This window comes from Meriones unguiculatus, chromosome 1, assembly GCF_030254825.1.
Source record: "Meriones unguiculatus strain TT.TT164.6M chromosome 1, Bangor_MerUng_6.1, whole genome shotgun sequence".
Taxonomy (NCBI): domain Eukaryota; kingdom Metazoa; phylum Chordata; class Mammalia; order Rodentia; family Muridae; genus Meriones; species Meriones unguiculatus.
In genome coordinates, this window is record NC_083349.1 from 154688890 (window position 1) to 154714896 (window position 26007).

General features: G+C 46.3%; 1 protein-coding gene across 9 annotated transcripts in view; it reads right to left on the bottom strand.

Annotated features, from left to right (window-relative positions):
* Window positions 1–26007, bottom strand: part of Amotl1 (angiomotin like 1) — a 113447-nt gene that overhangs the window by 12733 nt on the left and 74707 nt on the right. For all 9 annotated transcript variants that reach the window (XM_060369456.1, XM_060369452.1, XM_060369445.1 and 6 more), the window contains 5 exons: window positions 14071–14359; window positions 12075–12219; window positions 11565–11654; window positions 4136–4281; window positions 1604–1753 (listed from right to left, as the gene is read on the bottom strand). In XM_060369456.1, the coding sequence (XP_060225439.1) occupies window positions 1604–1753; window positions 4136–4281; window positions 11565–11654; window positions 12075–12219; window positions 14071–14359 (820 nt within the window). The remainder of the gene's footprint in view (window positions 1–1603; window positions 1754–4135; window positions 4282–11564; window positions 11655–12074; window positions 12220–14070; window positions 14360–26007) is intronic.

Below are 26007 nucleotides of genomic sequence, written 5' to 3' on the forward strand. Positions count from 1 at the left end.
TCATCTAATGCCCACATAGCTCTACAGAGCACATCCAGTTTTACATGGAGAGATTAAGTCCCCGACAGACTGTCAGTCATGATTTGATACCTCGAGCTAAAGCACAGCAGAGCTGGGTTTCACATTCAGGTCTGGCTCCACATCTCATTGTACAACATGCAGTTAATACATACAAGCGTCAGAACAAGGTTAACTCCTGGCCTTGTGACACTTTCTCCAGAATTCTAAAGAGCGATTTCAGACTGTCTTCTCTGACATTGAAAGATAAAACAGAAAGGCACAGGAAGTAGAGTGGGATGCCCAAACAGGCAGATTCCGGCTGCCTGACTGTCACCTGGGAAGAAGCCATCAGGGCCTGCCCTGCTAGAGGCCTGAGACAGAGAAGCAATGGATGACACATGTGAGCACGCCCACAGAGACCAGCTGATGGAGGACAGGCTCTGTCCTGTGCCACAGCGAGCAGTACTGTGTAAGTACTGGAGACCAGAGGAAAACTGGCCTTTCTTTGCAATCCAGGTCCTGCCATGGAGACAAGATGGGGAGGCCAGGGATGAATTCTTCATTTTATTTAAAATGCTGGCAGCACTGTCCTCTTCAGGCAAAGGCACACTTCCAGAGGGAACTGCAGGAGCCTGCCATGCACTGGGGGCTGAGCAGACCTGAGGGCAGGCCTTCAAGTGCGGCTGCAACCACCCATGTGTCCTACCCATTAGATAATTCCAGAGATCCTGCCATGCGCATCCCTGGCAGCTTCGGAGAGAGCCCTCCCCCCCACCCCCTGAAAACCAGGCAAGCCCCAGCACATCTGGGGCAGGAGCCTCTGGCTTGCCCTCATTGGCATTTCCTGCAGGAATTCTCTTTGCTGAGACATGTATGGTCCCTGGGCTGGCACGTTCCTCTCTGTGCTTCCTCGAGGCTGAGCTTCACAACCAGCTGTGGAGATGGAGGCTCTTAAGGTCTCCACTGGCAGAGGAGATGCAGGAAGACCCGTAGTTCATGGCTAGTCTTACTCCAGGTGGCTCTGAGTGCCCTCCCCAAATGAACTCAGTGATCAGTGTGACCCCTACTTGCTCCTCCTCCTCCTGCACCCAGCTCCCCTGGGTACCCACACAGAGACTTCAGGGAAGCCCCTCTTCTACCACTAGCCCCCCCTAAGTGCTCTTCTCTGATCCACGGCAGGCTCCCCTAACCTGAACTTCTTCCCAGGTGCTTGCTTTCCACTGACTTTAGGAAAAGGTCACTCTCTTTATTTGGCCAACTGACTTCCACAGCTGGGCCACTGCGACATCAGAAGCCCCTCACAAGCTGCCTCCTCCACAGCTGCATGCAGCTGTGCTGGATCTGCAACACTTTCAAGGGCCCCGTCTTTTACAAGCCCACCTCCTCTGCCTCTGTGTTCTCGTCCTGCACACCCAACATCCATGGCCCCTATATAAGCTCACCTAAAGTGTGTTCTCTTCTTTTTAGCCTCAACTCAGACCGTGGTCCCTCTGAAGGCGATGTAGGTGCCCAGAGTCCATCGACAGCCCTCAAAGGGGGTGCTGGGTGAACGTGGAAGCCACTCTGTCGGCTTCACCAGCCCCTCGGTCTGTCACTCGCTCACCTGCTGTGTCCTCAGTGCATCCAGCTCCCGCTCCAGCCACGTCCGCAGCCTGCGCTCCATCTGCTCTCGCTTCTCGCATGCCGACTGCAGCTGCGTCAGGGCCTGCTGCAGCTTCTCAACCTTCTCCACGTAGGCTTGCTTCTCTCGTAGCTGAGGGGAGATAGTGAAAGTGCAGAACGGACACCAGTGATTACGGCAGCAGGGCTGGACGACAGGCTGGAGACCCCAGCTAAACTGCAGGTGTGTGCACACCCCACTCCCGTCCCCCAGGAGCCTGTGGCAGGTGCAGCAAGGTGGCCAGGAGGCCAGGGATGAAAGGCCCTCTGGTGTGCCTGCCTAGGGTCACGTGAACACCTCTGTACTCTACTCTCACTACTGGCTTATAGATACAGCACTTGCAGCCACTGGAAATGAGATCAATAAAAAGTTTCTAGTGTATAGAAATGCCTAGTTTCTAAAGTTAAATGAAAAATCCTAAACCAGAAGTTATTTACATCATTACAACCATATCTATCTACCTATGTAGAGCTCCACGAAAAAAGAGACTGCGGAAAATCCTCAAAGTATTTGTCATGTTTATGGCAGAACAGCCATTTCTGAAAGAACAATAAGAAATGTACTATTTTCTAATTTTTCCCTAATAAATAAAAATATTTCTGTAAAAAGCAATATATGACGAATGTAATTAATGAAAAATATAATACATGGTAAATACGCTACAATTATTTCTACAATAGAGGAATTATGTATACATGTATGCATATACACACATGTGCCCATTTGTAGATGTGCTGGTGAATAGAGAAATGTCTCACTTCAGCAGTCTATGGAATAACTTTCTCCTCCACAGCGGAGTACCTTCCTGAAGGGCCAGGAAGGACACAGTGATCACCTGAGGCAATGTTAAATGATTACATAAACGCACCGTCAGGTATGGATTTAGGGTCGTAACCCATAGCGGCAAACCTTAACCCTTAGTACTTGGCCACCTATCTACTCTGGGTGTCTGGCTCACATTCATAAACCCAGGTGTTTTTCCTGCTTCCTGGGAATCACCTGGGGCCAAGAAACCCCGGCCAAAGGATTTCCTGGATCGGGTGTCCTACAAGAAGACAGCGGGTGCTGTTTTCCTGCCTCTCTGCACCTGGGCGAACAGATGCCTTACTGGTGACTCAGCCCTAGGCTAGAGCGCTGTCACACTGGCAGTCTGCTGCTGAGGGAGGCTTCATGACAGTGCTTGGGGATTAGTGACAGGAACCATGATGGTCATCGGGCCCATCTTCAAGGGCCCATAAATGACTTTAACTTCTATAAGGAATATTAAAATTAAACAAAAGGGTTGGCAATATGGTTCAGCAGGTAGAACTGCTTTGCTGTGCGAGCCTGCCAATCTGAGTTCAATCCCTGGAACCCACTCAAAAGCGGGAGAGCTGACTCCATGAACTTGTCCTTTGAGCTCCTCATGCATGCCGTGACACTTGTGCCCCACCTCACACCATGCATTCACAATAACAATACACTTCAAGAGGTAACAATAAAAGCTGCAAAACAGAATTTTCCCTCACTATATGCATGGAGAGGAGGCCTCAGGAAGTGATTTCAGGGGGTCCAGACTTCCCTTGCTCAGAGCAGACCTCCTGTCTTCAAGGTCAAAGGGCACTTTCTATGATGACAATGTAGACGCTCTTGGCTGCCACTCAGGATTCTCTTGCTAGTAACAACATGTGAGTTTTTGCATGGGACTTGTAGGGTTAAAATGCACCCAAGGGGCACAAGCCTTGCTGCTTTCTGTGCCAAGTGCTAGGATAAATATTGGTGTGGTCTCTTGCTAACCTCGAGACCTACTGGCATCCACTTGCCATGACGACGTTTGCTTAGGGGGCCCCATCGCAGAGGTGCCAGCCACCTCTGCAGTGAGCCACAAGGTGAGGGCACAGCCCTGTGGGTGACACCTGTCCTCCTCCTCCTCTTCTGCCCAGCATACAGCCCACAGTCCCCATATACACGGTTCTTCTCATCTCTCTCTTGGGGTTAAAGGGACAGTTAGTGCAACCAGGAAGCTAAGCTAAAGAGCTGGTTTCATCACAAACTACTAAATCAGCTTTTCCTGGGTTGGGGGTGTGGGGTAAGGCACGGCCAATCTAGACACAGAAGTGGGTCAGCTGAGTGCCAGCCTGATTCCACCCCACCAAGCCTTTGCCTTAGAACTGGGAGCCCAAGACCCAGCCACAGAGGGTCTTTTTGCAGAACTTTGTCTCTTCTTTACAGGCACCAGTGGCTTCTGGTTATGTCAATCATTTGCAGTCCTGGACACTTGCCTACCAACAGGGCAGGCTGTGGGCTCTTGGAATACCTGTCTCTCAGATTCTGCCAGGCTCCATGACAGATAAACCTTTTATTCATTTGCATCTGGGTTGTTTCCCATAATTCTCCCCTGTCTCGGCAACCCGGAAGTGGCTCTGGCTGAAGGAGCTGGGTGAGGAGCAGCGGTGGAGGACCTCTGTGCTCTACTCCTCCCCAGGCTGAACTCACCTCTTCCTCCAGCTTGACCACTCTGGCCTGGGCATTGCTCAAAGCCTGGTCCAGGATCTCAATATGCCGCCGACGGTCCTCGCTCGCAGTCCGCACTGCTGCCAATTCCATTTCCAACTTCTCCTTTTCCTTCAAAAATTCTTTGTCTGGGAGAGAGGGGAGGGGGAAAAAAACAGAAAAACAACAGAACAAGTTGCATCAGAAAACGCCTAGTCTGGGGCTCGCTGCCAGGCTACCTACATCTGGCAAGGACTGAAAATTAAAAAACGAAACAAAACATGCATACGGCAGTTACTGTTGCTGCTGCTTGGAAGCACCAATCCTTAACTCTGCTCAGGATGCATTTCTCAAATCCCCCCCTGAACTCTGCTCAGGACATGCTTCCAGAGATGTATCAGATTATGTCTCAGCGGGAGAGCAAGTTCTAAACCGCACAAGGGCCTAGGTTTGATTCCTAGCATAACAAGAATGAAGAGGAAAGTACACACAGAGCCAACAGCCCCAAATTCTCCAGGATTCACTTTTCCGCAACACTGACTTTAATAATATCTGTTATTTCACTGGTATCTGTTATTTCACTTTATGCTCCCAACCTCCCTTGCTTGCATCTTCCAAACCTCAGATGAAAGAGCAGGTACCACTTGCAATGATATTAAAATTTCCATTCAGAACAGCAAACCAAGGACCTGAGAGAGAGAGAGACTCTCTCACTGCAGTCTGACAAAGAGGGAGGTTCCAGCCTGACCCCCTTCTCCTATGAAGGACCCTAAATTCTCCCCTAGTCCAGTCAAGAGGGAATAGGAACTTCAGATTTAGGAGAGCCATTCTCCCCTTTCAACAAAACGTGATGAACACAGGCTTTTGCAACTAGGAGCTGTGACCTGGCCACCTCCCTCCACCTTTCTGATCAGCCTTCCAATGAGCACAAGAGTCCACATGGGACAAGGGCTTGTTATGGAAAACATGTTTCTTGCTTCAAAAGCAATACCTTTTTCATTTTAAACATACATTATCTGGATATGCTTTCTACGGTATGAAAATGCTTAAAAGAATTTAACATGTAAGAATAAAGAAGCTAGGCTGGGTGGTGCAGGCCTGTAATCCCAGATAATCAGGAAACTGAAGCAGGAGGATGACAAGTTTAAGGCCTGACTGGGTTTTACAGTGACTTCAAAGCTAGTGTGGGCAACTTAGTGAAACGTGCCTCAAAAAAAAAAAAAGAAAAAGAAAAAAAAAAAAGTCACAGGAGGGCAGATGGCTCAGTGGTAGAGCACCTGTCTAGAATATGCATACCTAGATTCAACCCTCATTATAATCACTAAATCCTATTAAATCCTACAAGAGAACCCCACATAGTCATTCAGACCAGGAAAACAAAAACATCATTATTGAAGTGCATGTTAGTCTTTCATCAGCTTTACACAGTTACTGTCACCTGGGAAGAAGGAGCTTCAGTTGAGAAAACACCTGTGTTAGATAGCCCTATAAGCAGGTTTGTGGGCCATTTTCCTAATTAACTGTTAACTGGTGTGGGACAGCCCACCCCACTGTGGGCAGTGCCATCCCTGGGCAGGTGGTCCTGTGCTGTATAAGAAAGTAAACTGAGCAGGGTAGTAAGCAGCACCCCTCTTTGGTCTCTGCTTTAGTTCCTGCCTGGAGTTCCTGCCCTGTTTCTCCTGATGATTGTCTGTAAGGTTCGTAAGCCAACCACCTTTCTTTTCCCAAGGTGCTATCGGACATGGTGTTCATCACAGCAACAGGAAGCAAATCAGGCAATTAATGGAAGCATTCACAGATTTTCGTAGAAAGAAGACATGTAGCTCCAGCAGCAGCTCCAGCAGAATTTGCCTCTCCGTATCACACCGCCTGAATGCTGTTATCAACACCCCCAGCCACACGCACTGAAGCAGAGAGCCAAGTCCAGAAGCCATGACAGCACGCTGCAGTGGGTGCAGCCATTCACTGAACATTTCTTCCCGTGGCCAATTGCTCATGAATGTAAACAAAATTAGCTCTCAGGCACCAAGGACCAGCACCTTGAGCTGACAAGCAATTGAAAGAACATTTCACTAAAGGGGCAGAAAATGTGGGCATGATGATGAAAAGGAGGAGTCTGCATGAACCTAGCAAAGTCGGTGCTGCAGAGAGGAGAGGAAAGGCCAGGAGCAAAGGCCTCAGGCCCACTGCCAGCTGAGGCAGAGTGGGAACCCCGGGGTGCCTGGCATCCACTGGAATGTCCTTCTCACTTAACTGAGCTACTCTTACAATAGCAAGTTATGTCAGTAGGGCCAGAGGGCAGGGATGCTTCAAAGCCGACTGCACAACTGGGGACAAGATGTGTTTCCTAGAAACAAATGTGACCCAGGTCACCAAAACCCTCTTCCAGAGGAGAGCTAGACTTCGGGTTTCTTCTGTCCCACTGCAGTGACCAACTACCCCCCCCTTCCTTCACTTTCCATGCCACCTCTCCATTTGTGTGCATGGAAAACAGGCACAAAAATCCCTGAAGAAGTGGGTCACTGCCCACCATCCACAGCCCCCAGTGGGCCTCATGCCTCACGTTTTCTGTCCAAACTCATGGATACCCAATAACAGTCTCCCAGGGGCTAGTCCCTGCAGTTGCTGCCAATACCTCTGCCTCCTCCTCCTCCCTTCCCTTCCTCTTCTTTCTCTTTCCTACCAATGGTGGGAAGTGAGGTCTGTAAACTATGACAAGGCCTGTTTTTTTGTAGCTGTTTTACTTGTTTGTATGTTTTATAAACAAGTTTTATGGGTGTTCCCCCCATTTGTTTAGGAATCTTCTGTGGATGCTCCGGAGCTCTAGCTGCATAGCTGAGCACTTGGTGCTTCAAATCCTGAACTCCACACCATCTCAGATGAAAGAGTGTGCTTGTCAAGGCCTAGAACACAAGAGTTCACAGCAAACAGCATCTAGCCACTAGTTTTAACAAATAATCACGGCCGCCATTTCATGGGAAACAGTAAACGTTTACTAAATGCCTCTAGGTGGCAGGTTCTGGGAACACAGCTAAACAGAAGTATAATGGTTGGGAAGGCGGGACAGACATACGGTTTTAGAGAGTGGACTGGGCAGTGAGGGAGACTGCAGGATTATATAAGCCATTACTAATTGATACTTGTGATGAGTGCGTGCGGAGGGAAGGAGGCAGGACATCCATTGAGTCTGTAATGGGAATATGTAACTCCTCTCCAAAGGCTTCCCTAAGCAAATGCCATTTGAATTGAGGCTTACTGGCAGGCTTCCTGTTTCTGTGATGGTTCCCCAAGGACACATGAAGCCCAAATGGCGATCCGCGTCCTCTATCCATCTTCCCACACAGAGCAGCTCAGTTTTCAGCTCTATCACCGTTAGGGCCAAGCAAAACAACAATTGTAAAACTATCAATGTGAAAAATCATAACATGCTTCCTGATGGCAGCCAGACATCAAAATGTGATTAGCAGCCTTCTTTAGTCAGCGCTGTTCACTAGGCGGAGACAACCGGAGCTTAAACTGACTACTGTTATTTTTACCCTTGGGGGAAGATTCCCTTGGTATAAACAGCCACGCTGCAGACCACACTCTCCTAGTTTGTGTAAAGGCCTGACTTTCTAAGAAGTGCCTGTCAAGAGTTACACTAAGTAGATGAAGCACTCAAATGTCCTACATTTGAAATACAGCATGGGTAAGCAAGTTTGAAGGCAGGCTCGGGGAATTTGCTCCCCTGAAAGTTGGCAAGGTGTAGAAACCCTTAGGCAAGACTCACATACGCCTTATTGTACCCCAGAACGGCACACATGCCCAGCTAGTCAGCGCTGCCTCATCCAAAACTATCACAAGGCTTGACACGATCATTTAAAAACTTCCTAAGATGAAATTTCATCTCTCCCAACCTAGCCTTTCCCATATCTAATATTTTATTTTTAGCTCGCTAGCTTGAAATAGATGGGAATCTGAAGTCACTAATTTTCATAGAAAAGTGGTAAAAAAAAGTCCCAATGACTGAGAAGTTGTAGCTAAGATTGATAGATATTCCCAGGTGATTTGCTTTTGTGATAAGGCCTTTGGTGGGGGACGGGGGATAAGGATAGGGGAGAATGGGATACTGGGGAATTCAGTTAAACTAAAGGACAAAAAAGGCCTACTTTAGCACAGCCATATAAACAAGTGATGTCTTACAGTCTTGCTCTTCAGTAAAAATTTGGCTTTGACAATTGTCATCTCACAGTCTGCAAAAAATTAGAAAAGCTCAGAGGCAAAACCATAAAACAAAACTTTGAATTCCTCTGACGACAATGTTACATCATCATGAGGGGACAGGAAAGGAATTTCCTGAAGATACTCAAACTCTTGTGGCTTTGAACTTGCAGAACCAGCAAGCCTCATGGCTAAGCATAGCCTAGCAGACCTGCGTAGGCCCCACCTTGGCCTTCAGATTTTTCGGCAACAACTACACAGAGCAAAGTGCAGTTTTTGTCATCAATTTTAAGTGTGTGTGTGTATGTGCGTGTCCCTTTTGGGCTTATACATTCTGGCATCAGGGTAAACACAAGAAGAAAAATTTTTAAAAAAGAAGCTTCTTCCTCTCTACCTTCTCTTACCCTCGTTTTTTGCATCAACCAAGGTTGTCAACCCCACACCCCAGCCTTTATTTTCAGCACGGGGATCCTGAGTCATCACTAATGCTGGCCTGTCTTGCATTTCTCTGAACTAACTGTTAGAGTCCCAAAAGACTCATTTGAGAAGGATGCTTCTCCTTGAATGGGCGACACTGAAATTATGATGACTACAGTTTGATGACCTTTGTTCTGCTTTGTTCTAATACTAGAGTTTCTGGAAGACTATTCGAATAACAGAACATGTTAATAAGTAGGCACAGCTGCAGTAATTCATGCCTGTCATTCTGTGCCCACATGCTGAATGAAAGCCTGGTGCAGCACCCCTCCCATCCAGCCTTCTGCACTTGTCTGCAACTTTCCTTACAGCTGTCCATGAGGCTACCTATGCGAGGGGAAAACTCCACAGCTCAACTTTCACTCATTGTCTGACCCTAACTTGTACTTCTTGTATTTTATTAATAAGGGTGATTAGCTGTCATGGTTCGAATGGGAATTGAACACTTGGTTGTGCTATTTGGGGACATTATAGAACCTTCAGGAGATGGGACCTATGTGGAGGAAGCAGGTCACTCAAGGGTAGTCCGTGGAAGTCCTCTCCCTGCTTCCTGACTGCCTCATCAGTGCAACCAGCCACTTGATGATCTTGTCACCATGCTTTACTGGCCATAAGGGACTTTATCCTTTCAAACCTGAACCAAAAATAAACCTGTCTTCCCATAAACTGTTTCTTGTCATGTATTTGGCCACAGCAATGAGAAAAGCAACTAATCCGTTATCTGGTTGTTCTGGTCATACCTACTCCATACTGCCCTTACTCAACTGCCCTCCAACTCTTACTAATCTATCACTTGCTTCTCTGTTTCTAACCTCCATTACTGACTTCTGCTGTCTCAACAGAAAACATTAAAGTACCCCTATATGAAAACATTTTTTTCTCTCTGGTTCATGGTTCTACCGTCATCAATTTGTTATTACCCAGCTATCCTTCAAAACATTACACATAAACAGCGGAATCAAACTCTTCTTTGAAGAATACACTGTTGAATAGTTTTAAACTTAGATTTATGCCTAACAAAGCTAAGATTAAAAAAAAAACAAAAACAAGCCTATACATGACATAAAACCTAGAAGGTGTTGAGTCAGTTATTGAAAAATCTACAGGTAACAGACACCATGAGCAATCACCATATGCTGTAGAAAGCTTCTCTGGTGAGGGCTGAGCGAGGGCACTAGTCTATGGGTACAACAATATGCCATTAGGAGCCATTTTATTGCCTTGTTCTTTTGGCAGAATAGCAGCAGCAGGCTCTCCCCTAGGGTCTGTTACCTGTCTACCAACAGGTTCGTGGCCTCACTGACAGGGTCAGGTATGCATTCCATCTTATGGAGCAGGCATGAATCCAATCTCTAAGAGTGGCTAGTTGCTCCCACGGCATTCATGCCATTATTGCCCCTGTGGGCCTATCCTGATAGGCAAGTTGTTATTGTAGCTGACAGGTTCACAGCTGGGTGAGAGATTATTTTCACTCTAGCAACATGCTCTGTTAGTTACTTTGCCATTGCTATGATAACACAACACAGCCAGAGCAACTTATAGAAGACAGAGTTTATTACAATTGAAGACGGTTAGGAGTCCACCATGGTGGGAATTGTGGCAGCAGAAACAGCTGAGCGCTCACATCTCAGATCACAAGCAGGAAGCTGAGAAAGCCAGTTCAGAATGGCGAAAAGCCTTTAAACTCTCAAAGCCTGCTTCTGGTGACAAACTTCTTCCAACAAGGCCACATATCTTCTAAACCTCCCAAACACTGCCATTAGCTGAGGACACTTAAGTATGCAAATTCCCCAGACTGGGGGGAACATCTCATCTCATTCAAGTCCCCACATGCCCAGTACCTTCCAGCACTATGCATGCTAGCGAGTACAAACACTGGGGAGTGCCTGCACTGTAACCGGGGGCCGCGCTAATTTTCTCAATATTCAAAACATTTTTCAGGTTTCACTAAGGAAAAAGTCCTATGTAAATATAGAATAACATCTTGAATTCATCCATTAGCCATGCCAGAAGAACAAAACACTCTGAATACTGATAACACTGAAGGAAGGGGGAAGGTGAGCTGTGGGGATTTCATGTGAGAAGACTGGTTACGGGGCACCACTGCCAGCCTGTCTGAAAGGCCCTGCCTGCACTCAGTTACCTAACACCTCAACCTTGGGATACCTCTGAGCACTTGAGAAATGCCTGTGGCTTCTTTGTCTATGCCTCTGAAAAACAGCAAAGCATGTTTATGCAGAACGAACCACCCCCTATAAATCCAGAGGGGCCTCAATGCCAGATTGCTGATGCTTCAGCTTTGAGCCAAAGGTGAAATTCCTCAGGAATGTGAGTGAGCTCACCAACACCAAACCCTATTAGTCCATCAGCACCAGCCTTGGCTGGGAGACCAATGAATGCTCATTCTATGACATGGTCTACAATATGGGCTTATACCCTGACAGAGCACAGCCAGCACGTCTCCCCCTGCCCACGCATACAGTCATCCAAAAGGAAGGTATCAATATCGTTCGTGCAAACAACACACAAGACTTGACTTTGTCTTAGTTACAGACTCGACATCACTGAAATGAGGTCTGACAGCTCAGCTTTGCCACTGACTGACTTAAGAGACTCTCATCTGAAGACCACAGGTCACAGGCTAAATTAACTCACAAAAAAGAAACAACAAAAAACCTACTAGGAGCTGGTATGACCCTTGCCTCCAGCTCCGGTATTTTAAAGTAAAAGCTTTGCTGTAGACACACATACTCACTCTGAGACGCATAATGGCTTTCTGCAACTTTGTCTTCGTGCCCATCATAGTCCCTGCTGGACAGCTGCCTGTTGGCTGTCTCCAGTCGATCTACAAACAAAGGAGAAAGGAGCCTAAGTCATCACACAACAGAGAAATGCGGTCAGTGCCGAGAGCTGTGTATGAAGAGAAGGATGTCGAAGGCTAGACTACCCGGGTTCAATTCCCAGATCCACAAAAAAAAAAAAAAAAGCCAGATGTAGTGGTTTGAGTGGCTTGCATATGTAATTCCAGTCCTCTCATGGAGAGACAAGAAAATCACTTACAAATTCATAATCCAGCTAGCCTGGAACATAAAGTATGGCAGAAACAAGAGAGAGCCTGCCTCAACAAGACAGAGAAAAACAACTCTCAAAAGTTGTCTTGTGTAGACATATACAGACACACATACACACGCCTAACAACATTGAAGATAAGGTGGAGAATGGACAAGGAAGACACCTGACATTGACACAGAAGAATAAGACATACCTCGGAGGTCTCTGTTGAAGTCATGAAGTCTCCTTATCTCACCTTCCAGCTTGTTTCTCATTGCTTTGTCCAGAGACTCGCGCTTCGTGGTAGACTTCACCAAGCTCTCATAGGCCTCTGAAATCCTCTGCAGCTCTTTCTCAAACTGAAAGGAAGACCTAGTGTTCAAGTGGCATTTGTGGCAGAGCCTCTACGTTGCTGGAGGTACAGTGCCCTGATGTCTTTCTGTGCCCCAACTTTCACATCGACTCTGTTTGGCTCCTCGTGCCCTGTGAGTGCTACAGTGATCCTGTAAGAATACTCTCCTAAGTTTAGTCAAGCTGTCTAACATCATCCAGTAAAAGTCTCTCTGCACTGACAGGAGGAAGGGATGAAGCTAAACATAATTGAAACATCACTTTTAAAATATTTTATTTACTTATTTGCTTATTATTTATATGTGCATTTGCACAAATGCACATGCATGCATATGTGTGTGAGTCCAGAAAAGGATGTTGGATCCTCTGGAGTTCCAGGCAGATGTAAATCAATATGGGTATTGGGAACTCAGGTCCTCTGCAAGAACGGCACGCACTCTCAACCACTAAGCCATCCCTCCAGTTCCCCTGAACAGCTTATTTTGTATTATCATTTATAATGATTAATGATGGTCCGATTTCACACGAGGAAGATAATAAAGTGGAAGGAACACACAGGCATTCCAACTGAACCTCACATTTCCAGACTTTAAGCAGTGTTCCTTCCAGGGACCTTGCTCCTGTCTCCAGGCAGGGCTGGGCTTCAATGCCCAGTCTTGTCTGTGAAACAGCTCTACAGAGAACTAATGCACTTGAACCTAACTGTGAACAGATGCACAGTAGAAAACCTCTTCGTTTGAAAGACTTGCAAGGCATGGGATTGAAACTGTAGGTCTGAGTTTATTTGTTCATGTTTTATCAAGTCAACAATGCCAACAGTGGAGCCTTTAACCTACCGATCAACAATTAGCTGTAACTGTCATCATGGGAGTCTAGCATAGTAGTGTTTCCGAGTGGATACCAACAACTTCTAGGGCAGTGCTGTGTGGCACAGGGCAAACTGGATGAGATGACAGCCAAGAGGTGGGACCCAGCCTAGATGCCCATCCAACAGACAAATGGGTAAAAAAATGTGCTTTAATACACAGTGCAGTTTTATTCAGCTTTCCAGGAAGATGAACTTGTGTTGTTTGCAGGGAAGTGGATAGAATCACACATAGCATGTTCTCTCTAGTATACTGAGTATGTTTAAAAAATGTATGTGTATAGGATATGAAATTTGAAGGAACTATTTGGGGGAAGAAAAGGACTCACAGGAGAGGGGACAAGAGTGTGCCATGGGGTAAGAGGACTGCAAGCAAAGTCATATGTCATGGCACACTGTATGAAAATGTAAGGATGGAACTATTTTGTAAGCCAACTGACAAAGGTATTTAGATGACCAAAAATAAAAAAAAAAAAGAAAAGAAAGAAGAAAGAAAAGAAAAGAAAGGACTGAAAGAGACAAGCACACATGGAAGGTCAAGTGACTGCTTACAGTAGAACTTCAAGCCATGGGTAAGAGGCACTTGTGCAATTGCCCTAGTCACCAGAAGGCCAGGGCCATGTTTTCAGTCTCTCCCTGGAATAGAGATGTCATCTAAGGGAGGGCAAGGTTGCTCTGGTACCATGTGATTCTCCCTTAGGCCTTCTTATACAGGAGATGGTTCTCCCTTTGTCCAACTCTCCAACAAGGCCTTTCTGTTTCCTCCAGAGTGATCATGAGTGGCTGGTGTGTCCTGAATTGTGTTCATAGTATGGCTGCCAAGGATTCTCCTTCGTTTGAATTGCATTTAAAACAGGCCCTCAGACTCATTAAGATCACTATGATAATCCTTGTGCTTAGAAATGAAACCCCATGGTCTCACGCCAATCACAGCCCAATTATTTACCTCTCTCTTCTCCATGACCCATCAAATTAACCTCAGCATGCCACGTACCTTGTGCAGCTTGTCGGCATTGTCATAGCAGCCCTGAAGCTCCTGGTGAAGCACACGGTTCTCCTCTGTGAGGATCTCCACCATTTGCTGGGCTCGCTCCACAATTGCAAAGGCATCTGGTCCAAGCTGCTGACTGGGGGAGGCTGGTGGAGGTTGTGGAGCAGCCAGGCTCATGGGAAGTGGAAGAGGCAGGGAGACGGAGTGCAGAGGCCCACTGACAGAGGAAGTCTGAGAGGACATGGGACTATGCTGCTGCACTGTGGATGGAAAAGGCAGCTGGCATGGGCGGCTGCAAGGGGAGAGAGGACCAGTCATCAGACTCCAGGGAAATATGGGAGAGGAAGGAAGGCCACCACCACAGGCATTGTCTGTGGCTTCTTTGGGCAGGGGTCACCCAGGCACTTTCTCACACTCAGCTAAAGAGCAGGTTCAGGCTCAGAGATATATTTATCATATTCCTCTCACCAGCACTGCCCTCTGGGAGGACGCGGACAAGGCAGGTCTCTGCTCTTTAGGAGAGACAGGCAAGCCATGCTGGAATTAGAAAAAGCTGAGAGCGGAGTCTTATTCTCCAAAGAACGGAATACTGGAGAAGCTATTTCTATGTGCGAGATCAGGGAAAGAGTCTCTAAAAGTCTATAAGACAGTCAAGAAGGAGCCAGTGTTTGGATGGAAAGGTGAAGCGGGGGAAGGTTATACTTCGGATAGGAGAACTGGCCAGTGCACAGGACTAATGGCAGGAACTAGCACCACCAACATCACCAAGCGGAAGAAAGCAAACCCATACAAAGCAGAGCCATCAGACAGCAGTGCTAGACACTGGTGGCAGGGCCTGTGCAAGCTGCAGCCAAGCTCCCATATGAGGCACACAGAGGCCAGTGTGCCTCTGTGGGGGTGGGAGGCTGCCTTGCCAGTAGTGATGTGCTGAGAACAAAGTGTACAGAGCAGAGCCCAGGAAAGGAGGTTTGGGAATGGCCTGGGAGAACTGTTTTGTGTATATGAAGGATGAAGAGGAAAAAGGGAGGAAGATAAAATATTACTTCTAGACTTAAGGCTTAGCAAGAAGTGGGAAGGCATGGGCAAAGAACTGATCTGTGCTCTCTGATCTGTCTAGACTTCAAATCTAGCCTGATGACAAAAAACAAACACACACACACACACACACACACGCACACACACACACACACAGAAAACATCCAACAATGTCCTCTAATAGATGAATCCCTGATGCTGGATTTCAATCTGAAACCATGAATTTCTGTCTCCTGCCTCTATCCCTTCCCCCAATTCTGCCTTCACTATTCTGTTAACCTGTTTCATGAGAATCACCATGTTTTCTTTCAAGCTATGCTTACCAAGGGCTCCTCCCAGCAACCTTCCCAGGTGCAGGAACAAATGACAGCTGTATATGCGGAACAGGCCTATAATCCCAGCACTCAGGAGGCAGAGACAGAAAGATGACCACAAGCTTACTCTGTAGCCCAGAGTAAGACCCCCGTCTCATAAAACATAAATTAAAAAAAAAAAAAGCAAGTTTGGCAGCGGTCCAAAAATACTAGTATTTTTGTCGAAGGGTGAGCCTTCTAGCGAATGTCATTTATGTGTGTCACCCTCCGTAACTGGTGGCCACCCACAAAGATCACAGCATTATTCCAATTTCCCATGAGGAGGTACTTAGACTTACAGATTTTCCTCTTTTAAGTACATTTTCTTTAGACCCTGCTGACTGTCATGGCCTCCACTTTATAAGCATATCTCACAGCTATGAATGCCAGTTCCTTATAGCTAAGTGTCAAACACTAAAAGTTTAAGGATCTTCTTAAGGATGCTAACCTTCCTGAAGACGGCCATGGACTGATCCCGGAATATCACACCAGTGTGACAGACATCAGGCCGTTCCACCCAGCCTCAAAAGATGCTCAAAGTTGAATCTTAAGCTTAGGAATCCCTTCTCCATGCCATGCTAACAAAGCTGGGTCAAACTTCCTGGTCAAGATAAAAAAATTCTGGACCACAATCCAGCTTCTTACTCCATATGTAAGGTTTCCTTCCTCCTTCCTCCATTCAGAAAAAATAAATGCCCTCGGGAGCTGTGAAGCATCGTCCCTGTCTGTGGACACTGTGACTTCTTAGCCTTCTCTTTAGACTAAGATGTTTGGTGCATCTGTGCCCAATCTGCACGCTGTCCCGTACAAGAACACACCCCATCACAAGAGCAGAGAGCCCTTGCGTCCTGTTCACACTGCCTAGTGTCTCCCCGAGTCATGGGAACTCCTATTAGGCACGTACCCACAAGCCACAGAGTTGTTATTGCTCAGGGCTGTCCACACGCCACCGAGGCCTGCAGCGCATTTTACATAGACCCAAGGATTTTAGAAAGGGCCCAGTAGCACCACAGTTGCACCACTGACATCACAGACTGATGCTTCCCCCCCACCCCCCAGCCCCGCTGCATCTGCTCACAAGGCAAGAGATTAAGGGCTGTCCTTGGAGCCAGGGGTGGGCAGCTCCACTCTTGGATTGCCTGGAGGTGGGGGTGGGGGTTCCACCTCCGATTCACTTAAATCTGGTTTGAAATCCACTTAGCGTCTACCATCTCCTCAGTCCTCTCTTCCCGATCACGAAACACCCAAGGGAGAAAACAGACATCAGATGATCCGGATGCCTGCCTAACTCCTTTACAAGGGTGCAAAGATGCAGGGGGGAAATATGTTCGTCAAGCTTTAAAAGAAGAGGTGAGGTGATTCCACGCTGGGGGGCTTCTACCAACCAGCAAGCTGCGCTGCCCTGGCGATCACCCAGGAGCACTCTCCAGAGAACGATGCCTGCACTAGGATGGATGATGGTCAGACAGGAGAGAAAACCTCAGCTCCTCAGGTCCACTACTCAGGGCTTCAGGCTCCTAGGAGCAGGCGGGTCTGGGCTTAGTGTAAGGAACACCACGGAAGACAGGTAGGCACGTGGGCAATCACGCCAGTGCCGAGGAACAGCCCTCCAAGACATAGGAGTAGCCTACCACCAGAATACACACTTCCAGTCACAGTGACCAAAGAGGGAAAAGAGCACGGGAGCCAACATGTAATTCTAGGCCGTAATTGACAACCTGTGAGCCAGTCTCCCTTGTTAGATCGTGGCAGAGATCCGAGCTGACACACTCGTGGATAGCCAGCTGTCCTCCATCACTGTCACCTCATACAGAGGCAGGCACGAAGCATCTATGAGAAGTGCTCAGAGCTTTACTTACGGCTCACCTCTACTAAGCACTTCCTACATTCAGCCACTATGGTTAGCCGATGCTACAGGCATCACCTGACCTTCATGAAATAGGTGTCAGGCTGGTGAGGTGGCTCAGTGGGTAGAGGCACCTGCCACCAAGGCTGACAACCTGAGTTTGTTCCCAGGTCCCACAAGGTGGAAGGAGAACATCGACTCCCACAAGCTATCCTCTGCCACTCACCCACATACACCATGGCGTGTGCGCCCCTGCAGGGGTGTGCATGCACACACAGACACACATGCACACACACTACATACCACTATCTATTTAGAATAAAAACAAGAGCATGGAAGGAAACCTTCCAAATACAAGAGGGGAAACGTAAGAGGGAGGCGAATGTGTGTCGTGTCTACAGACAGCATCCTCCCCACTTTCACGGAGGGGCTACACTCGTACCCGCCTTACTAGTACCCACAAGGATAAAGCAGGCATGGCTAGCCTAGTCCCACAAGAACACAGGCTCATGAGGCCAGGCAGGTCCGGCTCCTTTCTCAAATGACCAAAGGAGCCTTGAAAGACCAAAGGTGTGAACTCTTTCCATTTAACAGACCGGGTTTTCTCAACCTATCTGAATAAGAATTAGAATTAAAAGGCCTTCATCCCCAAGGCCAAGGTCAGATAAAACAAAAACAAAGGCTAGGAATGGCCTGATGTGGACAGCGGTGCCCTGAGAGATGTAAAGGCACAGAGGCTGGACAAATCCCAGGATTTGTACCTAATTCTCTCTTCTGAACTTCCAACATTGTCTTAATCAGCCCTGCCCCCCCCAGCCTGCCACTGTCAGCCTCATGCTATCTCTACTCTGATTTATACTTTAATATTACTTAATATTCCACGCACGTGGCTTTTCTTCTACCTAATTACTAGTGTGCAGCTTTCCCAAGGATGTGAGCCTGTGACTCATAGTGACTTGTTTACTGATTTAACCCCAACTCTGAGACCAGGTTGGTTCCTATTTGCATGATTGCTTTTCAAAGAGACAAACCTTCAACACTGTGTGGGAAAGGAGATGGCCCCTGCCAGTCACTTACTTAGACCGTGGAATCATGGCGATCCCCACACAGTAACTCGGAGTCTGCCCTTCTGAGTGGGGAGGTCACACAGCTGGACTAATGGTGCCGTCCACTTAGGGGGAACAGCTTGTTAGTAACATGTGCTCCTCTCAACATACAAGCAGTCTTCGTAAGCATATCCAAATAAGCCTTTGTCGTGAGTGGCACTGATTTAATCTGCTTCTCACCAGCCCGGGCATCCACCGTTCCCACATCAGCTGTGACTCCTGCTCCTTTATAAGTATGCAAATCAAGCTGCCAGGATTGACAGGACAAACCAGAGAGCTGACGTTCGGTACAAAGTCAGAAACTTCCCAAAGCGCACGCTCCCACCACCCCAGGGCCCCTCGGCCAGCACCACAGAATGCGGGCCAAGAACCAGAGCAGCTCAGGGCACATCGCCCTCAGCTCTCACCCCTTCTTGTCCGTAACAAAAGCGGAGGGTGCCAAGCACTAAAGTGTACTCTAAAGACGTCAAAATTTAAAGACTAGAAATAAGAAGAAAAACACCTCGGTCATTTTTATGCCTGTTACTTGCTGAAAGATCATCTTTTAGATGCCCAGATTAACTAAAGAATGGGGAGATCTCGTCGTTTGGGCTTTGTTTTGGCGCAGGTCTAAGTATATGGATTTATTAGTGTGGATGTGTGGGTGCAGATTTGGGCGCATGTGTGTAGAGGCCAGAGGTCAATGTCAGGTGTCTTTCCTGAATCGCTTTCTGCCTTCACTTCTTCAGACAAGGTTTCTCACTGAGTCTGAAATACATCCATTCAGCTGGGCTAGCTGGCTGCATCAAGAATCCTCCTGCGTCTGTCCTCCTGTGCTGGGGTCACAGGTAGGCACCGTCATGCCAGGTGCTAGGGATCCAAGCTCAGGTAAAGGGGTTGGGAAGATGGTTCAGTGGCTAAAAGCACATGTGGTACACATGTGTAAGTACGTGCACACACGCCTGTGTACACACACACACACACACACACACACATTTTTTTTTAAATAGAAAGGTGTTAAAATTATTGTCCAAAATGTGGTGATGGCACATGCCTTTAATCCCAGCACTCAGGAGGCAGAGATCTATGAGTAGATCTATGAGTTCAAGGCCAGATTGGTCTACATAGTAAGTACTAGGAGAACTAAGACTACACAGAGAGACCTTGTCTCAATAATAATAATAATAATAATAATAATAATAATAATTGTCCAAAGCAGAATATATGAACACCTCCTATTGAAAAGATGACTAGCCTCCAAATTACAAACCCTAGTTTCTTAAAACAAATTAGTTCAATTAAATAGTCCTTCTTAGCCACAAAAGAAACCTGATGAATACTCTCAAGCTGTAGAATTCCAGTATATCACAAACTAGTATAAGCTCAAATTAATAGTTTTAAAACAAACAAACAAAAAATCTATTATGAGAATGGCTGCTGAAAAGTTTTACATGACATACACGTCCATACAGTATTTCTATTATTTTTTTTTTTTTGGTTTGCTTTTTTTGTTTGTTTGTTTGGTTTTGCTTTTTTGTTTTGTTTTTGTTTTTGTTTTTTGAGACAAGGTTTCACTGTTAGCCCTGGCTGTTCTGGAACTCACTTGGTAGACCAGGTTTGCCTTGAACTCAAACTCACAGAGATCCGCCTGCCTCTGCCTCCCAAGTGCTGGGATTAAAGGCATGTGCCACTACCACCCAGCTCCTATTACATTTTTATTATGTATATGTGTCTATGTATGTATGTATGTACCTATGTGTGCATCTATACGTATGTATATGTTGTACATGTGTATGTATGTGCATGTGTGTATGTATGTGTGTATGTGGATATATGTATGTGTATGTCCATCATGGCACATGTGCAGAAGTCAGATGATAACTTGAAGATATAGCTCTAAGCTTCCACCAAGTGGATCCTTGTGATCAAACTCAGGTTGGTAGGCTTGGTGGCTAGTGTTTTTCTATGCCAAGCCATTTCACTGGCTCTGCCCAGTACAGCTATAGGGCCAAACAGCACATATAACGAACAGTCTCTCCTTGGAAGCCAGTTCCAGAATTGAGTGATATCAGAGAACTTAGGTAAATGCCCTGCTGTCCCCATGTGGCCTCCGACCACAAACAGGCGAACAAGAATCACATGCTTACATTCCGTGCACTAAACTCTGCGTGTATCTATAGGTCAGCTGTTACAAAAAATGGTTTGTCTCACTGACAAACACGTTGTGAAATAGAACAAGAGATAAAAATTAGTGGAAAAAATAGAGGAACACTGACACTAAATAATTTACAAAAAAGAAAGTTTAAAAAATCCAAATATGTGTTTTCCAACATAAGCATTAACAGAAATAAAAAACTGAAACAAGTTTTGTGTATACGTATTAATAAGCCAGCACAACAAACTTTTATGCAACTTTTAAAAAATTTTTCAGGAGTGCTCTTGGGACTCTGGTTGGGTTTTGTTTGTTATGAGACAGATGCAAACTGAATAGCCCATGCTGGCTTTCATCGACTGAAGACAATAAAGGTGACCGTCTCGAGTTAGTGAAACTAATTTGCTCTTTGTTTCTTTTTTCTTTTATTTTTTGCTATTTTTATTGGATATATGTCACTAGTTTTTGTTGTTGTTGTTGTTTTAATTCATATATGGTTCATCTTCATTGTCAACCTGACTGGATTTGGAGTCACCTAGGAGACACAACTTTGCACGTGTCTATGAGGATGTTCAGAGTGGTTTAAAGTGAGACCCACCCTGAATGTGTGCAGCATAAAAGGCAGGCAGCTGGGCACCGGTGTCCATCTCCCTCTGCTTCCTGAGGGCAGACAGTGTGCCTACCCACACTCTGGAAGCCAAGCCTCGCCCACTGTGATGTACCCTTCTTAAACCAGGAGTCAAAGTAACCCTTCTTTTCCTAAGTGTCTTTTTCTCAGGTATCTGGTCAGGGAGAAGAGAAAATAGCTTATGCAATTATTATCTAAGTAATAATACATACATATTATGTAAAAATTAGCAAAGACGAACAAAATAATCAGCACTGTTATTGAGTAATTAAGAAAAAGAAACAATGAGATGAAATAATAAAAGGCCATGGAAAAGGAAAAAAAATCATACTTTTTATAGAGCCTTGCAACTCACAGTATTTTCTTAAAACTTTCTGATCTTTAAAGCAAGATAGTGAAAAGAGTGCTAATACAAGTTGTGTTTGAAAAGGAAACTAGAAAAAACAATATTTTCTTTCTTTGGGGAATGAACTAGTAAAATATATATGTGTGTGTATATACATATACAAATATATGTCTGTAGATTTATGTATTAGTATATATGTATACAGATGTGTGTATACACACACATATAATCTGGCTGGCTGAGGCAGGATTGCTTGAGCCCAGGAGTTCAAGGCCAAGCTGGGCAACATGACAAGAACTCTCTAGTAAGAAAGAAAACTGAGGTTCTGCAAACTGAAGGAGTAGAGGTCCCCACCTGTACCCTTTGGTCCTGCAAACAACTACAGGTCTCATAAATGCTCAAATGAAAGCCTGACTCCTGAGTTACTGAACTCAGAATTCCTGCTATGTGGGTGGGTATGACAGCCCTCTGTTTAAAGACATAGTTCTGCTGTATGTTGCAGCTGGGGTTGTCTCAGGTTTCCTGGGAAAGTGACCTGAACTTGACCCTGACTTTTTAAATTCCCACACTTAAATTCCCCGCAGTTATTTCTCAGGACACAGGAGGCACTATAGCTTAGCCTATCCAGCCAGAATTCAGCCTAAATGCTGTGGGCATTGCTGACTTTTTTTTTTTAAATATAATGTAACCCTGGCTAACCTCAAACTTGCTAGGTAACCCAAGGATGACCTTAGCTGAATTACTGAGCCTCCTGCCTCCACCTCAAAGGGCTAAAATTATAGGTGTGCACCACCAAGTCTGGAGGACACTACTGAGTCCCGACAATTAGCTGGACCTATACAGTTGAACTTAAATGAGGCTACATGGCCTCATTTTCACTAAGGGAAATGTGTTCTAACCAAGCAGCCAAGGGTCTGGGTTAGCCATTGATGCCAGTATTGGCTCATTTTCGTTACATATAGCACAAATCCTAATTCACCATTTCAGAAGCGCGCACTCCCCAAACTGTCCCCCCTCTTCCAGCTATTTCTAACTCACAATAAGGATCTCCCTACCTTCACATAATACGTCAGTTTCCAGCCATGGCACTGGCACAGTCACACCCACCATCTCTGCATGCCTCTGTGCACGCTCCTGCTCAACTGTCCTCTGGATACACTGTCGTAATTGTTCATTTGTCACGTGTGGTCCTGAGCTTTACTCCCACTTGACTCTCCCTCCTCCCCGGAATGCCATTTGCCAGGCTCCCAGAAAGTGGCTGTCTTAGTTAGGGTGCTGTGAGGAAACACCATGACCAAACGCAACTTGGGGAGGAAAGGGTTTATTTTGCTCATAGTTCAAGATAACAGTTCTTGTCAGAAGCAGTTAAGCCAGGAAGTCACACAGGGCAGGACCCTGGAGGGCTGATGCTGAGGCCACAGAGGCGTGTTGGCTTTGCTTCCCATGGCTTGCTCAGCAAGCGTTCTTACAGAACCCAGGAACACCAGCACAGGGATGGCCCCACCCACAATGGGCCGGGCCCTCCCACATCAGTCAACTAATTGAGAAAATGCTCTACAGGCTTGCCTCCTGCCAGATCTTACGGAGGCGTTTTCTTAAGTGAGGTTCCCTCCTCTCAGATGACTCTAGCTTCTATCAAGTTGACATAAACCTAGCCTTGATAGGGACTACAGTTACTGTACACTTTGGTCATAGTACAGCTTTTCCCAGTCACAGCCCAGGACATTCACTGTGTATTCACTGAACTGAAGAGCAGGAAAGGGGAGTGATATCCTGCCTCTGACAAGAAGCCAGCAGCCAGCCCCGGGCAAAGGAAGCAGAGCTTTCAGCAGCCTGAGACAGAAGCATGAGACCAAACACCACCATTCCCTGCTTTCCAGGTATCTACCAAAACTCAAGCTATGACAGCCATTGATGAGCAGAACATCAACACACATGCACCACTCTATCTGCTGAACAGGCATAACTGGGCCGTGATGAAGTCAACCCCAGGCTCAGCAGGCAGAGAACAGAGAAAGGTCCTCGGAGTTCCTGCACCAACAGTTGCTCCTATCTCTTCCTAGGGTGGTTCTTTCCAAAACATACATTAGTCTAAAGTATGTGCCAACCGAATTCTGTGACAGGCAGTCTGTTAAAGAATCTAGAGGAAAACCCCCACCTCAAATGAGAGCAGGCATTGCTACAGCTGTTTGTCCAACCTGGGTCAAATGGGAAGACCAACACAAAAGCATAAGCTTCCTTAAAACAATGAGGCTTTTGCTTAATTTTCTTTCTTCTTTCTTTCTTTCTTTTCTTTTCTTTTTCTTTTTTTTTTTTGCCTCCCTGTAACTGTACTGTGTAGTTCCTGAATGTGAATTTTTATAGCTAACATGTTTTCATATCAAGAAGTTAGACACTCCTGGAAGCTAACAGCCTGAAGTGCCCTGCAAAGTTAAGTTTGCTTCCATCGTCTTCCAGGATATCTTGGGGAGGAGAGGAGTCTGGTGAGATTCTATAAACTAATTACAGACTCACCAGTAAGTTAGGTCAAGTGAAAACTTAGTGTGTTTCCATCGCATATATGGTCACTAAGTGTTTAACCGGGGGAGGGGAAGGGGGCCGTGTGCAGCAAGGGGCTTTGGCTGGGTCCCTGCAACTCCAAACTGTTGGCCAAAAAAAGGGTCTCCCTCTTTCCTCTCTCTCTCAAATGTATTTACTGTGCTTACAATGTTCTGTGTGCATGTACACCTGCACACCAGAAGAGGGCACTAGGTATCATTACAGATGGTTGTGAGCTACCATGTGGTTGCTTGGAATTGAACTCAGGACCTCTGGAAGAGCAGCTAGTGCTCTTAATCTCTGAGCCATCTCTCCAGCCCTAAAAATGGGCTTTTAAAATAATACACCTTTTTTCTAAGATTTATTTCTTTTTTATTTTATGTGTACGGGTGCTTTGCCTGCATGCATGTCTGTGCACCATGCGCACACAGGGCCCACAAGGCCAAAAGAAAGTGCTAAATCTCCTGGAACTGGAGTTACAGACAGTTGTGAGCCAACACACAGGTGCCAGGAATGGAACTGGGGTTCTCTTTTGCAAGAGCAGCCAGTGCTGTTGGCCACTGAGCCATCTCCCGATCCCCGAGTCCCCATTTCTTAAAACTGTTTAAACGTTAAGGAACATAGCCCACACTAAGTGTCTGCATACAGTAAGTCCTTGGGAGAATTCTGCCTTCCTGCTACAGTGCTCCATGATCACCAGTGAGGTGACAGAACACATTTGTAATGGAAAACAAACAGATATTAGAGAAAACGGATTTTAGTCTTATGTCATGCTTGATCCAGATTAAAGTATATAAAAAATAGGAACAAAAATATTTTCAAGACTGATTACATCTAGCTAGTAAATCCCATGTTTTACAATGATAGTGGTTTATTGGGAAATGGAAGATTAGTATGTAATTTTTAGCAGCTCTAGTTTTTAATTTTAATTTCTGACATTGACAGTTCTTTGGAAAACAAAAAATTGCATCTTGACTAATAAGCTCCAAATTGTTCCGGTAGAAAAATCCAGCCACCCCTGGAATTCATTCATGTCTTCATTTCTATTAGCAGCACGCACTACATAAGCCAAGTCACCACTGAGTGAGTCAGAATTAACCCCTGAATGTTTGCTTTGGGGGTGGAGGGAGGCACTGTCCTCAACAAGGGCAGCCTAAGTCTCATCTTGTCCTCACTGTGACCCACTTTCACTTCCAGGAGAAGAAAAAGCAAACTGGAGCAAGAGAAGGAACAGAACCTCAGCCTTGGAGCAGCCCTGGGCCCAGCACTCCTGTTCTCAGTGTTTTCCACCTTGTGGCCACAGAGGGGCCACAGCACGGCAGGACTATACTTGGGCCAGGGGCTGCTCTTGGCAGTTTACACAGGAGTTAAAGGGGACAGCATCAACCCCCAGAAACTTCCCCTTCTGTGTACCAGAGCAGGGGAAGAGCTCTGAGCGACTGGGATTCTGACTCTCACTCTTCCCTCAACGTCTAGCACACACTCTTCAGATTTGTCTCCAGGCAAGAAAGGGCCAAGTCTCAAAACGTGATGGGTCAAGCTGCTGGGTAGCTGTTAGGTCCCAAGCATGGCCTCTTGCAGCATCAGGCAAGAAGATGGTGGAGGGACCTCAGTCAGGGCCTATCGTGATCCAGGAGTCCGTTGCCATGGGCAGGGCATACACTCAGCAGCCTGCAGTGTCCTAAAATCATCACCATCAGTGGCAAACATACAACACCTTACGCATCGGAGGAGGGAACGCCCGGTGAGATTCCAAGGAGTATTGCTTGTCTGTCAGGTGATACATAATGCTGCACACTACTGAGTCTCAGGTTCAAACCCTAGACTTCGGGTCTGCTAAACATGTCTGGAGCACGTGTAAAGACACGTTTGTTCACCAGCTGGTCAAAGGCTGCACTGCCAGAGCCTGGCTGGCTTGCCATGCCTGAGTTCACAAAGCAGCCTTATAGCCCTAGAG